Source organism: Marmota marmota, unplaced genomic scaffold (genome assembly GCF_001458135.2).
Source record: "Marmota marmota marmota unplaced genomic scaffold, marMar, whole genome shotgun sequence".
Classification (NCBI taxonomy): domain Eukaryota; kingdom Metazoa; phylum Chordata; class Mammalia; order Rodentia; family Sciuridae; genus Marmota; species Marmota marmota.
Genome location: NW_025999853.1, coordinates 11577796 through 11595155, shown reverse-complemented (window position 1 = coordinate 11595155; position 17360 = coordinate 11577796). Strand labels below are relative to the sequence as shown.

Below are 17360 nucleotides of genomic sequence, written 5' to 3'. Positions count from 1 at the left end.
ACTGGCACATGGGATAGCTAATCGAAGTGGAGACCCTCCCTAAGCATAGGCAGCACCATCCAATACGATGGTGGCTTGGGTGGAATAAAAGTAGGAAGTACAAGGAAGCAGCAGCATATACAAGCTCGATTCTTCTTGAACAGGCTCTTGATTGCTGCTGCAGTTGTCTGAAGATATTGGACTTTCGCTTCTTCACTCTTCCAAAGTGGACTCTGCCAGTGATTCTTCAGGGAGTTTCCAAAAGTATTTTGCCTAAGGTAGCACTATTGATCCCTCTTGTTGTGAGGCTTCAGCCTCTTGGAACTGTGTAGTTACTGATTCTTCCATCTCTCCAGCCTGCAAATGACCACTGTGGATTATCCAGCTTCTGGTCACGTGAGCCAACCCAACAAATCTCCTTTTTATAATCATACTCCTATTGATTCTGTTCCTCTAGAGAACCCCGACTAATACACTGGCTGATGTTTTATCTGCAGATTATATAAAATAACTTCACAATTTTTAAAAATTCAAAATATCAAACTTTAAATTGTTTGACACATTTACTACTTTGGATACTGTAAAAGAATATCCACAATATTAAGAGATATTTTATTGTCAAATATTTTATGAGACATGCAAAAAGGAGGATTCAAGATGGGGTTGTGGCTCAGCAGTAGAGTGCTCACCTAGCAAGTGTGAGGCTTTGGATTCGATCTTCAGCACCACATAAAAAATAAATAAATAAATAAATAAACGTGTTGTGTCTAGTTACAACTAAAAATTAAATATTTTTTAAAAATTCTTAAAGATGACAGATTAGAGGAAGCCTGAATTCCTGGCTGCTCCATGGCTTAGGATTCAAGGAGAGGGAATAATGTTTCACAGTGAGGTGGATCAAAGAGTGATCTCACTAAAATTCAATACGGGACAGTTAGAGTGTCTTAGAAATTCAGAAATTTGGGTACACAGAACAAAGAAGAAAGCACATTAAAGCCAAGCCAGTTGCAGCAGTGGCAGTGGCAATGGTTCATTGCAGAGGGAAGGGATAACAGAGAGAAACACAACAAATGGATTTGTTATGGAAAAACCTAAGATCAAAAAAGTAGACCAAACTTAGCTGATTCAGAGGCTGCACCATCAACTAGTATTTAAAACGTGTTCTGTATCTCTCAACTGGCAAACAAAGAGCTGAGATGGCAAACATCTTGAGGCAACCACACTGCAGCTTGCTGCTACAGGATCCAGGAAATCATAGCAATCATTCCCATACAGTTCCAGAAAGTGCCAACCATGCAACTTAGGGTATACCCAGCCAAACATGAGTAAAACAGGCACAAAAACGATTGTCCCCGGGAGGATTCAAGTCAGAAAAATGAAGGGGAACCCAACTCAGCTTTTCCTTTGAGTCTGACAGTTCACAGGACCAACTAAAGTGGAAAAGGAATCTGAACAGGTGGGCGTGAATATACTCAGCAACCAAGTCTGGGAAGGTTGTGTTTGTGGGCGGGCAGCAGAGTGTGTGGAGGACAGTGAGTAGAATTCTTGAAAGACCCTTGAGATCCAGACTCCTAATATAAATCAGCATCTCCCTTGGCATGTGTTGATCTAATGTCTCCAGAACAGATACCATCCAACAAAGCCCCTAATGCCTGATTAAACCTAAGCCCTAGTCACCAGAACTTTCCTCATAGAACTCAAACTCTGTAGCAGAAAAACCCTGGGAATGCAATGTTCTCATATATACAGACAAAACTCCTATTAACAATATTTCCCACTACATCCTACCTTATACTGGTGAGACGGGAAGCTGAGAGCTATTACAATGAGCTTTCGTACTATGCCACTCCAACTGGCAGCTTAGTGAGTAAACCAAAATGAAGAAGGAGTTAAAAAGCCCCATCCATTACTGGCTCTCGCTTTCTCTCAGTACATAGCCCAAGAAGAAACAGAAAGAAAAAGAGTTGGGCCTAGGCAGTGACCATCCATTCTTTTTGACTATTTTGACCACCACAGTGGAGATGATTTCTTCATTTCTCATTAAGAATGTTTCTCCATTTTGTCTCTGTGTGTGTGTGTGTGTGTGTGTGTACGCACGTGTGTGTTCTTTCTGGGCTAATTGGTTCATAAACAAAAATATATTTTTCCCTCATTTTTTAAAAATATTATTCAGTTGCCAATGGACCTTTATTTTATTTATTTATATGCAATGCTGAGAAGCAAACCAAGTGCCTCACACATGCCAGGCAAGCGCTCACCCCAGCCTCATCATTTTTAGCATTTTTTAATACAGTTATTTTCTTTGCTTTTTTGAGGGTTAGGGTTATTTTTTGTTTAGCTAGATTTAGTTCATGGTTATTTATTATTTTGGGTGTTGACAATTGCTGACTCCACATTTCCTGTTTTTTTGTGTAATTATAGTTGTGGATGTTATAGTAGGAACCAAATATTTATTTTAATGCCATATATTGTTTGAATCAGTTGTTCCCCCTATCCTGTGAGGTTATAGACACTGCTGCTGAATTAAACTCAGCCAAAAGGCAGCACACATTGGTCTACACAAAAATTAATGACAATCAAACTTCAGCTATACTTTAATATAAAGAATAGAAGTGACAAAAAAAACAAGGCCCTGGGAAGGAACAGTTAGGGGTGAACCCTCAAATCCCACTCACGAACATACACTAGTATAGCAATAACAGACATAATTAACATAAAGCCTGTGGAAACCACCCCTACAAGGGGTCTCAATCTAGATCACTCTAGGATACTTTGGTAAGAGAAGGCTGTGTCCGAAAATACGCACACAGAAGAGAAATATATTCCACAGATGCATAAAACCCAACAAAGGAATATAAGAAATATGAAAAAACAAGATAACATGACACCTCTTAAAGTTAATGATTCACCAGCAACTGACCCCAAATATAGTTTAAGCGCACAAAGTACCAGATAAAGAATTCAAAATAGTGATCATAAAAATGATCAATGAATTCCAAGAGAATATATAATTACAACTGAATTAATTAAAGAGGTCAGTACAGGCTATGAAGGAGAAATTCAATAAGGAGGTAGAGCTATTAAAATTTAAATGTTCAGTCAAAAGTCTCTCTAATAGAGTAGACCATGCTGAAGACAGAATCTCAGATCTGGTAGACATAGTGGATAGACTTGAACACTCAAATAGTATTCAAGAAAGAAAATGAGTAACCATGATCAGCATATAAAACAACTCTGGAACAACAGTAAGAAACCAAATTCAAAAATAATTGAATCTAGGAAGTTTGTGAAATGCAGGTTAATGGAATGGATAGCCTTTTCAGGAAAATAATAACAGAAAAATTTTAAAACCTTAAGAATAAGATGGACATCCAGATACAGGAAGCATTCAGAACTCCAAATAGATAAGATTTAAAAAGAACCTCTTCACATTACATAATTAAAATGCCTAAAATACAAAACAAGGATAGAATTTTAAAAGCCTCCTCAAGAGAAAAACATCAGGTCATATTTAGAGGTAAGTCAATCAGACTTACTTGTGATTGTCCAGCACAAACTCTAAAAGCCAGAAGGGCTTGGAATGATGTGTTCCAAGTCCTGAAAGAAAATACCTGTCAACCAAGATTTCTACACCCAGCAAAACTATCCTTCGAAATTAAGGATGAAATAAAAATCTTCCAACCTAAGCAGAAACTAAATAATTCATGACTCCTAAATTGGCACTACAAAACTCACTAAAGAAATATTCCACACAGAAGAAATAAAAAACACATCCCAGGGCTCACATGAACAAATTTCATGAAGAGAAACTAAGCAAATAAGAAAAAAATAAAATTAACAATTAGAAATAAGTCGAAATACTAGGAATTAATAAACATCTCTGTATAATAAAATGTAAATTTTCTCAACTCTTCAGTTAAAAGACATTGGTTGGAAAAATGGATTAAAAACAAGACCAACTATATGTTGTTTCTAAGAGACTCACCTTACAGGCAAAGACAGACAAAGGCTAAAAGTAAAAGGATAGAAATTGATATACCATATGAATGAAGCCCCAAAACAAGAAGGGATAGCTACTCTCATATCTGACAAAGTAGAGTTCAAACCATAATTAACCAGAATAGACAAAGGAAGGTCACTTCATATTGGTAACAGAAACAATCCAACAAGAAGACATAATGATAATGAGTATTTATACCCCAAACTTGGGTGCAACTAATTATATAAAAGAGACACTACTTTAATTAAAGCCTTGAATAGACCCCAGTGCAATGACACTGCATGATTTTTTAACACACCTCTCTTACCATTAGAAAGAACATCAAAACATAACCTCAATAAAGACCCTTTGGACCTGAAAAATATTATAAATCAAATGGACTTAACAGACATCTATAAAATATTTAATTCAATAACAGCTGAATATACTTTCTTTCCAGCAGCTCATGGAACATTTTTCCAAAATAGACCATATTTTAGGCCATAAGACAACTTTTATAAAATACAAAAATATATATATAATTTCTATCAGATAATAATGGAATAAAATTAGAAATCAACACCAAAAAATCCTACAGAAACTATAAAGGCACAGGGATTGAACAATACAATTTTGAATAACAAATGTGTGATAAAAGAAATCAGGGGGAAAATGTAAAAAATTCTTAGAATCAATACCAGTAAAAGGAAGAAAATAATTAATATCAGAGCTGAAATCAATGAAATTGAGAATAAAAAAAATACAAAGGATCTGTATACGGGGTAAAAATGGGAGTTCATAACCCACTTGAATCAAAGTGTGAAATATGATATATCAAGAACTATGTAATGTTTTGAACAACCAACAATAAAAATTAAAAAATAAAAAATAAAAAAAAAAATTTAAAACAATACAAAGGATCAAAGAAACAGAGGTGTTTCTGTGAAGAGAGAAATAAGACTTATAAGTCCTTAACTAAATTAACCAAAAGACAGAAGGCCAAATTAATAAAATTAGAACTGAAAAAGAAGAAACTACCACAAACATCACAGAAATGCAGTGGATCAAAAATGTATACTCCAATAAATTGGAAAACCTAGAAGAAATGTATATTTTTCTAGACACATATGACCTGCCAAAGCTGAATCAACAGGACATAGACCAATATCTCAACAGACCAATAAGTAAGTAATGAGATAGAAGCAATAATAAAAAGCTTTTCAGCAAAGAAAAGTCCAGGACCAAATAAATTCTCATCTGAATTCTATCAGACCATTAAAGAATAACTAATCCCAGGGCTGGGGATCTAGCTCAGTTGGTAGCATGCTTGCCTTGCATGCACAAGGTGCTGTGTTCAATCCCCAATACCACAAAAAAAAAAAAAAAAGAATAACTAATCCCAATGTTCCTCAAATTATTCTATGAAATAGAAAGGGATGGAACACTTTCAAATTCATTCCATGAGGCCATCATCACACTTATACCAAAACTGGATAAGGACACATAAAGGAAGGAAAACTACCAACATTCCTGATGAAAATAGATGCAAAAATCCTTAATAAAATATTAACAAATTATATTCAACAATATTTAAGAAGACTGTAGATCATGACCAACTTGGTCTTGTCCCAGAGAAGCAAGGATGGTTAAACAAAAACAAATTAATAAGTATAATTCATCACATAGACAAAATTCAGGACAAAAATCACTTAGTCATTTCAATAGATGCAGAGAAAGCCTTTGACAAAATTCAGCACCGATTCATGACAAAAACACTGAAGAAACTAGGGACAGAGGACCTAAATATCATAAGAGATACCCACAAACACATATACACACGCAAAAAAAAAAAAACAACCCAAAGCCAACCTCATAGAAAATGAGGAAAAACTGATAGCATTTCCTTTAAAATCTGAAACAAGACAAAGATGTTCACTCTCACCACTTTTATTTACTATAGTGCTAGAAATTCTAGCCAGAGAAATTAGATAAGAGAAGGAAATAAAAGAAATAAAAATAGGAAAAGAAGATGTTAAATAATCAGTTTGTTGATGATATGATCCTATGTTTAGGAGATCCAAAAAACTACACCAAAATACTGCTAAAGCTAATAAGCCAATTCAGCAAAGTAGCAGGTTACAAAACCTACATATAAAAAATCAGTAGCTTTCCTGTATACCAACAATGAACCTGCTGGAAAGAAATAAGGAAAATAATCCCATTCAAAATAACCACCCCCCCCAAAAGAAACTAAAAATAAATCTAACCAAGGAACTGAACAACTCTACAATGCAAACTATGAAACACTGAATATATATATTGAGGAAAATACTAGAAAATAGAAAGACCTCCCATATTAATGGATAAACAGAATTAATATTGTTAAAATGGCCATTCTATTAAATGCAATATACAGATTCAATATATCAAAATACCAATGACATTCTTCAAAAAACTAAAAAAAAAAAATACTCCTAAAATTCATTTGGAAGAATAAAAGTCCAGAATAGTCAAAGCAATTCTAAGCCAAAAAAGCAATGCTGGAGGTGTCACAATACCTGTATACAAATTGTACTACAGAGCCACAGTAACAAATGACATAAAAAGACACATAGACCAATAGTACAGAAGACAAGAGACCAACATACATCTACAGTCATCTGGTCCTAGACAAAGGTGCCAAAAAGACATTGGAGAAAAGCAGCCTTTTTAACAAATGGTGCCAGGAAAACTGGTTATCCATATGTAGAGGAATGAGAGTAGACTTTTCTCTTTCACCCTGCACAAAATGCAACTCAGAATGGATCAAAGTCCTAGAAATTAGACCAGAAACTATGCAAATCCTAAGGGAGAAAATGGGTCAATACTCCAGCATATAGGTGCAGGCAACAACTTCCTCAGTAGGACCCCTAAAGTTCAGGAAATAATGCCAAGGTTTAATAAGTGAGATGGCATAAAATTAAAAATCTTCTTCACAGCAAAGGAAATAATAAGAATGTAAAGAGAGAACCTAAAGAATAGGAAAAAATCTTTGCTAGCTAATCTTCTAACAAAGTATTAATATGCAGAATATTTACAGAAATCAAAAATCTTAATACTAAAAATCAAATAACCCAATTAATAAATGGGTAAATGAATTATACAGACACTTCTCAAAAGAAAAATACTACTGGCCTGTAAATATAGAAAAATAATGTTCAACATCATTAGCAATTAGGGAAACACAAATCAAAACTACACTGAGATTTTATCTCATACCAGTCAGAATAACAGACATCAATAAAACAATACCAAAGTAATAAAATAATACAACAGTGTAAAGAACACTTTTACACTGTTGGTGGGATTGTAAATTCATACAACTACTATGGAAATCAATATGAAGTTTCCTCAGACAACTAGGCATGAAACCAACATGACCCAGTTACTGCACTCCTTGATATTTATCCTAAAGAATTAAAATCGGCATACTGTAGCGATACTTGCATACCCATGTTTATAACAGCACAATTCTAAATAGCCAAACTATGGAATCAGCCTAGGTGTCCATGAAAATGTGATATATATACACAACTGAATTTTATTCAGCCTTAAAGAAGAATGAAATTATGTCATTCGTCAGAAAATGAATGGACCTTGAAACCATCAGGTTAAGCAAATAAGTCAAATTCTCTCATCTGGAAGCTAGAAAGGAAAAGAAAAGTGGGGGGGTGATCACATGAAAATCAAAGAGAGATCAGTAGAAAAAACAAAGACACTAGGGGGGTGGGAGAAGGAGAGGGAGGAAAAGTGCTGGGGAGGGATATTGGCCAAATTATATTATTTGTGTGCATGCAGTAATATGTAACAACAAATCCCACCGTTATGCACAAAAATAATACAATATTTTTTTAAATATGGAGAAAAAAAACAAAAAAAAGAACATGCACACTAAAATAATATGCATCATCAATGGGGTACATCATAATATATAAGAATCATTAAAACTTGGGAGGAAAAAAAACAACATGTTCAGTGAAGCCCATTTTCCATATGATTAGATGAAAAAACTGCTTCAAAAATAGTCCTCTCAATTACACAGAATTATATGAAGGAATTCAAATATATTAAGGAATTTGAATATTAATAATATAAGTAATGAAACATAATTTCCTTTATTCTTATATTAATTTCCTTTACATATATTGGCAGGAATCAAATATGGTATTTGTAGTATGATATTTCCTTGTTATCAATGAGAAAGATAAATTATTACATAAGAAAGATATAACATGGCCTTAAATACTAGTGATTTGAAGTTATGAGAGAGTTGATAATTTAGTTTAACTAGGTATTTCATTTTGTCTTCAAGACAAACTGGTGAGGAACTCATCCTTTGAAAAATCAATGAGTTACAAAACAGTTCATCTTAGAGCTCTTCTCACAGATCTGCATCAAAATGCAGGTCTCAAACAGACTTTTTCATGATTTATGTCCTGTTGTATCAATTCAATAAAAGTTTAGTAAGTATATCAGAGGGAGCTATACTAAAGATACACACACACATACATTAATATTTTCCATCATCAAGTAGTTTATAAGCAAATTCAAGAAAGACTATGCATAAATAATACCAAGCAGATTACAGAATTTATATACAGACTTATAAATATAACATAATGATATCTGATCTAAATTCTGGGTCTAAACAGAAAGATTTAAAAAGGTATTGTAAAGAATGGTTTTAAAAAGGTAAAGACTATAGAAAAAAGAATTCTATACAGATAAAACATTGTGAACATAGAAACAAATAAGTAAAGACAGTCATGCTTGGGAGTATCCTATTTTCCTGAAGCATTATGTTTATCTAAGACATTATTAAAAGACAAAGCCATAAGCCAGGTACAATGGCACACACCTGTAATCCCAGCAACTCAGAAGGCTGAAGCAGGATAATCATGAATTAAAAGCCAGCTTCAGCATCTTGGTTAGGCCCTAAGCAACTCAGTGAGACCCTGTCTCTAATAAAATATAAAAAAGGAAAAAGGACTGGGGATGTGGCTCAGCAGTTAAGTGCCCCGGCTTCAATCCCTGGTACCAAAAAAAGATAAAGCCATAAATAAATACTGCAACTAGAAATTGAGGGGCTTGACTTTGAGTTAGAAGTTCACATTTAATTTTTACAGGGAGAACCAGTGCTAAGTTTGAGTAAGACAATGACAGGATCAGAACTGCACTTATGGCGTATTCATTTGGCAGCAGTGATCAGAATAAATTGGAGCAGATGGATATATAAGAGGCTCTTGCAATAATTGAGGTAAGAGGTAATGAAAGTCGAGGGCCACAAAAATGTCAGGGATGATGAAAAGGTAAGACAAAGTCAATCTGGACAATACTAAGAAAAGTCAAAATTACCTAATGATTAGGATCATGAATTTGTAAAACATTAAACCTAAATTCGGATCTTAGATTTACCTTTCGGTAGCTTAAGTTGTTTTATTTCTAATTCCCAAATTGAGGACTAAATACAAAAACAAAAAAAAGCTGTCTTTGGGAATGTTGAGAGGAATAAAGAAATGATTTTATCATGCTTTTACAATGCCTAGTACCTAGTTGAAATTTTGTGTTTAATAAATGCTAGTGTCTAGTATTACAATTGTTTTTCAGACATCATAGTTTGTTAACTGTTTATTGACTTTTAGTGGCTGATTTTCACTGCTGGCTCACAGAGCAGCTGCTGTAACATAAATATCCCAAAACTTTTTTTTTTTTTTTGAGATTGGATCTTTCTATGTTGCCCAAATAGGTCTTAAACTCCTGAGCTCAAGAGATTCTCCTGCCTCAGTTTCCCAAGTAGCTGGGACTACAGATAAGCACCACCATGTTTGACTTAAATATCTCCCAAATTTATATGAACTACCCTCCCAAAATAAATCTCTTCCATCTTGTACTTATACTAATGATTTTTTAGAAATCTAAACATAGGATTTTATATTTTTTATATATATATATGATATTTTATATTAATTCCCACTGAATTCTGTGTTTCTATCTTAAGCTCATAACTTTTAGATGATTTATCATGTAAGTTCAATATTTATTATATTATATATTCCTAAGGTGTCCAAGTTTGATTGAGACATACCTTTTTCAAAGTAAAATATTAAGACCAATCCAAGAACCAAAAAAAATATTTTTTAACTAAATAACATTATCTGTGAGTTTTACCCCATATTTTTTTACTGGTGTATTACAGGTACACATAATGATGGGATTTGTTGTTACATATTTGTGCATGCACATGATGTAACAATATATTTGGCCAAAATCATTACCCAGTATTTCCCTTTTCCCTCCCCTCTTTCTTCCCTCTGGTAACTTTCCTCTACTATCTCTCTTCCATTTTCATGAGATTCCCCACCACACACACACTTTTCTTTTCCTTTTTCCTCTCTAGCACCTACATATGAGAGAAAACATATAACCCTGGACTTTCTGAGTTTGGCTTATTTCCCTTAACATATTAGTCTCAGTTCTATCCATTTTCCTGCAAATGACATAATTTCATTCTTCTTTATGGCTGAATAAAACTCCATTGACTATACCACATTTTCTTTATCCACTCGTCCACTGATGGACACTTCAGCTAGAACCAAATATTTGAAATGCCACTTAAGAAATCCTGTCTACATAAGCATTGATGAAATCAACAAATCTGAACAAAGTCTATAAAACACAAAAATTAAAACGGCATGTCTGTAGCAGCACAAAAGAAAATAAAATAGCTATTTTCTACAGCTGACAGAAAACTATAGTAATTTTGTTTTTAACTGATGAAAAGTTTTGGAAATATCAAATAACTTCTGAAGGTCACCCAATAGTAAGTAACTGAACAGTCTTGTAAAACCAAGTCTGCAACTCACAACCTCATACCTTAACTCTAAGACTATTTCCTCCCTAAGAAAGCTGAGATTCTGTGCTTGGTAAGAAAAATCTCTCCTTGAATTCTGTAATTCATCCCCAAATAATTAAACATGTTTTGCACTGCTTATGGTTTATTTACAAGAATATATGCACTTTTATATATCGTGTTTGTTGCCCTTTTATTCACTTATTCACCCAATGAACTTTGAGAGATCACCAAATGTAATGCACTGTGTTAGGCAGGATAAGATGACATATCAATTAAATAAAGATCCAACCACACAGGAGTCTATAACAAATAATATATAAATGTATACATCTATAAGACAAAGGAGAAAAAGATATATCTTGAAATGTAAAAGCAATTGTGTTAAAAGTTCAGAAGAATATCTCAAAAATCTACCTAGATTCACTATAGTTATAAAAAAGTTCTTACTGAGGTGAGTGTAAAGACAAAAATCTAACCATTCTGATTCCAGATTTTTACATGTAAAATATATATATATGTGTGTGTGTGTGTGTGTGTGTGTGTGTGTGTATTTTAGAACATCTACATACTTCATATTGTTTCAAAGTATTACCACAGATCAACAGAATCCTAGTTCCATGTATTCCCTGATTCCTGGAAAATCTATTAAAAGAATCCAAGGCTTGGCTAAATACCCAGCAGCCTTGAGTCACAACTTTCAAAACCTGTTTAACTATATAAGACATGACTTGTTGGAGTTAAAAATTATCTTCTGAACACCACATCTAATGAGATAATAGTTTGCACTGCTTAGGAATTAACTCCACTATTAAAAAATAATTCAATATGCTAATGAATCAGTTATAATCCTTTAAAAAACTCACTATTTATATTTTAGAATATTCACTTTCAAAGGAACTGTTTCTTACAAGAACTGGAAAAAAAACAGTCATTAAGGACTCTGAAAATTCTAAAATTGGTACTGATCACAAGCTCTAGAAATTGAGTTAGCATGTGTTTGAAAGCAAACTTTGTTTCAGAAACACCATTTGTTTTTAGAAAATGTAATTTTACTCTATTGATGATTTTTGCACCAGATTAAGTATATTTCCAAAATCAGGAACCCTTCCTCTGGAAAGCACTCTCAAGATACTTTATAGAAGCTTAGTATAAATGTAGATATTTCAAGGTGAATCTTGAAATCCTGACATACTAAAAAAAAAAACATCTCATACTTCAAAGGGCTGAAATGTAATTACAGATGTTATGGAGGGAAAAAAAGTGAAATAGCAAAAAAGAAGTGTACTGGCTGTGTGATACTGCAACAAAACAAAACAAAACAAAAACACCAGTGCAACCCCTTTTAAACCAAATGTTCCGGATGCTGCTTATGTCCAGGTTCTCTCTCAGGAGAAAAAAGCATGCAGCATTTCATCCTGCAAGCTTCTTATTTATTTCTTAGAGACACAGGATAGTGAGTAAAAATGCTTTTTCCATTTTAAATCTAAGATAAAAGTTTTCCTGAAAACTAGATCAAATCTGCCCTAATGTTCTTCATCAGCTTACCTTTGGCATGATGAGTTCACGTCTAAGAATTGCATACTTTGTTTATACATGTGGAGAGAAAAACAAACATAGGGCTTGGGAAAACAAATGAAGGTAACAGAAAATTTTTCCCAATAATTTTGTATTCTTTCAAAAACCTAAATTTCATGAGCTAGTAAAGAATGTGAAGATATTTATATTTCTTCAAAATCTACATTCTGTATTATATAATGTCCTAATCCAACTTAGAAAATGGATTCATATGCATATTACAAGAGTATTTAGAACAGACTGCTGGATTAAAACGTGTGTAAGACAAAGGTACTTTTAACTTGAACTGACCTTTACATTAAATACAAAGCCGCTGATTGAATAAATTCAATTGTAATAAGAATTTAATTTTAAATTCACTTATGTAGTAAAACTGTTCCAACTACCACCTTAATATTAATACTTATAAAACCAAAGAAATCCGGTACAAAAATAAAGTTCTTACATAAGATGGCTGATTTTATATTTGAATTCCTGACTCAGAGTGCCCTCTATTGGAAGAAAAGAGGCAATAAAAGTTACACTGACCTAAGAGCAAAAATACTCCCCAAATTCAAGTCACACCACTAGTATGTAAATACATTTGTGAATAACGGGAATGCTACAAAACATGTTTTCCTTTCATTTTATCTCATCTGAAATACTTTTGGAATTATTTTTCATATTACAATGAACAAGCCGATATTTAGTACCATCTTAAACACTGTGAACTTGGAAAGTCATTATAGCTCTCTGTGTGTGTGTTTCCACTTTCTCATCTATAAAATGGGAAGAATACTACAATCTCAGTAGTATTTTGAGTTCTCAATAAGTGGTAGGTATTATCTTTACTTATCCAACTTTATTTTCAAGTATTTTCAAAACCAATTCTCATAGTAAACCATTCTCTTCAAATTATATGCTAATTTTTTCCTATATGCTTTTCAGTACGTTGTCTTTTAGGCTGAAACCTCTCATTCATTTCAACACAGGTATAAGCCACATTTCTCCTTCCTCCAGGACTCCATTTCAGTCCCTCCTTACCCATAAATGTAGCTTTCAATGAATACCTATAAATCTTCACTTATCTCTCCCTTTAAAAATTTTTTTTTCCTTTGGCCACAGGATACTTTACAATAAGAAATGTAGCTGGGAATTTAAAAATTGACTCTGATTTTAATCCTCATATGCCACTTACAATATGAGTCATTTCCTAAATCTATAACTTCACTGTTAGGATTGCTTAATAGGGCCTAAGTTATGTACAGCACTAGAATAGGAAATACCAAGTACCCACTAAATGTCAAATGGTAATATATATTTGTTTTATATGTTGGTCTTAACTATATTGAAGACTCTGTGAGACAGGCATTTTGAAATCAAGAACCATATTTCATTTTGATCTTAAAAATCTATAACTCCAAACACAGTAATAACCATCTATATTAAGTGCTTCATTAAGCTTCCTGCATAATTTGAGAGGATAATTCAAAACAATATTCCAGAAACACATTTTTGATGAATGGAAATAAATATATACAACTAAACAGGGAATAAAAACAAACAACACAGGTTATAGGGAAGGGCCAATGTAATTGGATTACTTTCTAAACATTCAATAACAAGTTTCTAAAATATTCATCTTCTGAAAGGCCAGTTCCATTGATGTCTTTTATCTGCCCAAAATCCCTTAGATTTTTCTCATTTCCTAAAAAATAAATACCAAAATTCTTAGCCTGACATTCAAAATTATCTATGACCTAACCTTACCTAGCCTTCTAATCTTATCTTTCATCTTTGCCCTTTCTAAATTCTACTACTCCGAATAAATAAATACTAGCTGTTAATATCATATATATTATCTGCTTTTCTGCCTTGGGTGACTTTTAATGTTTTCTATGACAACAGTTGCAAAAGCATTATAGGTTGTCATAGGAACAAAGAAAGGGTAGTGTAGGAACATATGGGTTCAAATTTCAAGGAGTTAAATTCAATTTATAAACAATCTTTCTCTTGCCACTATCACGATACAGTCTTCTGCTTATTTGAAAAAAAAAAAAAAGCCAGAAAAGATTTTGGCCATCTCTTCCCCAAACTATCACCTTCTCATTATCAAAAGATCCTCCTATCGCCTCCTAAAAGTTTCTATCATGGTCTCCAAACAGAATGCACAGACCACAGAGAACATAAAATACTGATTAAAAGAAAAAAATTACAGCTTCTATTCTTCTATTCCTTGCCTTCCTCATTTTGAATTTACTGGATAATAAATATCTCATAATTCACACCATATATTGTTAGGATAGTAATAGGTACACATAATTTGTAAACAAATACATTAGGGATGTGCACTCAAAATTTCTTTACTAAGGGTATATACAAAAAGAAAGGTTTAGAAACCACTGGTCTAAAAAATTAGGATTTTTGGAATAGCTTGAAAAGTTTTTGTAAGTTTAGAAATAAAGAGCAAGAAGATACCAGTTTAGAGAAATATTTAGAGAATGAGAGTCTGAATATAACAGATATAAAATATCTAATATATTAACAGATATAAAAATTCAAGCATCATGCATCAGTTTTGCAGGACAAACGTGTTTTAAATTCTAAGTAATAAATATGTTTTAATTTATAAGTGACTTTCAAAAAATGCTAAAATGCAACTGATTTGTAATTTCAAGATAGATATCATCTATTTTACATTTCAAATGGAATTTTGTCTAACATCATAAGCATTTCATTAATATAAAATTTTTATGTTGTAAAACCTGTAAGTATTCATGTAAAAATTACTTTTTAACTATTCATAAATAATTTGGCAGGATGGTTAATAATATGATGCCTTACAAAATACAGTGCAGAAAAAAAAGGAAACAAAAAAAAAGGCAGGCATAGGGGGTAAGTTTAGCCATGGAACTAGATTAGCAAATGTATTCAGGGAAACAGTGCCATAACTTATTTAAGTAACTACATGAAATAAATGTTCTCAAAATAAATATGGATAGGGGTTGGGGCTGTGGCTCAGCAATAAAGCACTTGCCTGGCATGTGTGAGGCACTGGGTTCGATTCTTATCACCCCATTTAAATAAATGAAATAAAGGTCTATGAACAACTAAAAAAATTTATATATATATATATATATATGGATAGTCATTATGCTTCATACTCTTTTAGTTTTCATAAATAATACGACATACTTAACACAGTCTATTATTGGCTTTTGTATAAAGTATAAAGTTTCTCTAAAGTTCTAAAAGTGAGTAAATGGTTTATATCATAATAATGTATTTTCTTTACTACTAGTAGATACTATCAATCCTTCCTCTATAGGACAAAAGTAGATTTATAAATCTTAATTTTAAGTTGATTGATTCTCTACAGTTTTGCTTGTTATTGTGTGTATATAAAAATCCATCATGAAGGCTGGCGATGTAGTTCAGTGGTAGAGCACTTGGCTAGCACATGTGAGGCACTGGGTTTGATTCTTAGCACCACATAAAAATGAATAAATTAAATAAAGGCATTGTGTTCATCCACAACTAAAAAAAATTTTAAATCCATAATGAGGGCTGAGATTGTGGCTCAGCAGTAGGGCAGGCGCTCACCTTGCATGTGCGAGGCCCTGGGTTTGATCCTCAGCACCACATAAAAATAAATAAATAAAACAAAGGTATTGTGTCCAACTACAACTAAAAAATAAGTATTTAAAAAATCCATAATAAACAAGAATCTCTAACTCATACTTTACGTTCTGAGCTCATAAGGTAGAATCCCCTTGGGATTTGCAGATTTTTTAAATATACAGATTCAACTTTCCACATCTTTCTCCTACTATGACTTAAGGAGTGACTGAGGAGCTAGACACATGGCTTGGCTCTCTCAATCTTTTTGAAGAGGGATTAGACTTTTTTATAGAGAAAATGGGGAATATTTACAAAGGGAATTTGCTTTGGGAACCAATAAAATTATGCTCAATAAAACTAAATGAACATAACTAAAGAAATTATGACTCCAAGTATTATGAGAGTCTGACAATAGAGAGACCATCACAAACTATAAGTTATACATCAAAGCATTTCTTCCACTGCACATTCAATGAGCATAGAACCCCAATGAAAATTAGAGAAAGACAAAGAGAGACTGGCATTCAATAGTGGTGGAATCTGATAATCTAACAATGACCAAATCCCATGCCATTTACGTGTACATACTGAACTACCAAAGACAAACACTTTGTCTTCATTTCCCCTCTTACTTACTACACTCTGGCTTCCATTTTTCCCAAGTTCTTCCTCTGAAATCTTGCTCAAGTTATCTAAGTAGTGATCTGATATTGTATGGCACAAATCTTCAAAAGAATAATCCTTTTCTTGACAGAGCTTTATTTCATCCAAGAGTTTTGATAGTTCTCCAGTCACAGTTTCACCTGTAAAAAGATAGTAATTTTATCAGATATGAACAAAGATTACTGCTGAAACTTAACATCAAATAATAAAAATATGAAAACTCAAAATATGACAAATGTGAATAAGTAGAAGGTATTAAACTATAACACAAGAATATTAACAAACAAGAGATTCCAATTTTGCCTGTATTTATTCTTTCTCAAATAGAAACAAGAAAAAGTTTACATAGTTGTAATACATAAAACACCTGGAATTATAATTCCTATAGCTTTATTTATTATAGGAATTAATTTTTCAGTAATCTTTTACTGGCACTTTACCTCACTGACAGAATCATCTGATGATTTATTAACAAATTTGAAATTGTACTGAGAGCCTACTTCCTAGCTTCAATAAACATAAATAGAACTTTAAACAAAAAAAATTAGAAAAGTAGATAATCATAACTTAAAAATGATATAAAGAGAAAACACAGAAGGAACAAATAACTAATACATATAACCTGCCAAACATGAATATTTCATAGGTTACATGCAAATATTAACTTTTCTT

General features: G+C 32.7%; 1 protein-coding gene across 13 annotated transcripts in view; it reads right to left on the bottom strand.

Annotated features, from left to right (window-relative positions):
* Anks1b (ankyrin repeat and sterile alpha motif domain containing 1B) overlaps positions 1-17360 on the bottom strand; it is a 1073630-nt gene that overhangs the window by 848460 nt on the left and 207810 nt on the right. For all 13 annotated transcript variants that reach the window (XM_048803345.1, XM_048803363.1, XM_015482887.2 and 10 more), the window contains exon 8: positions 16662-16828. In XM_048803345.1, the coding sequence (XP_048659302.1) occupies positions 16662-16828 (167 nt within the window). The remainder of the gene's footprint in view (positions 1-16661; positions 16829-17360) is intronic.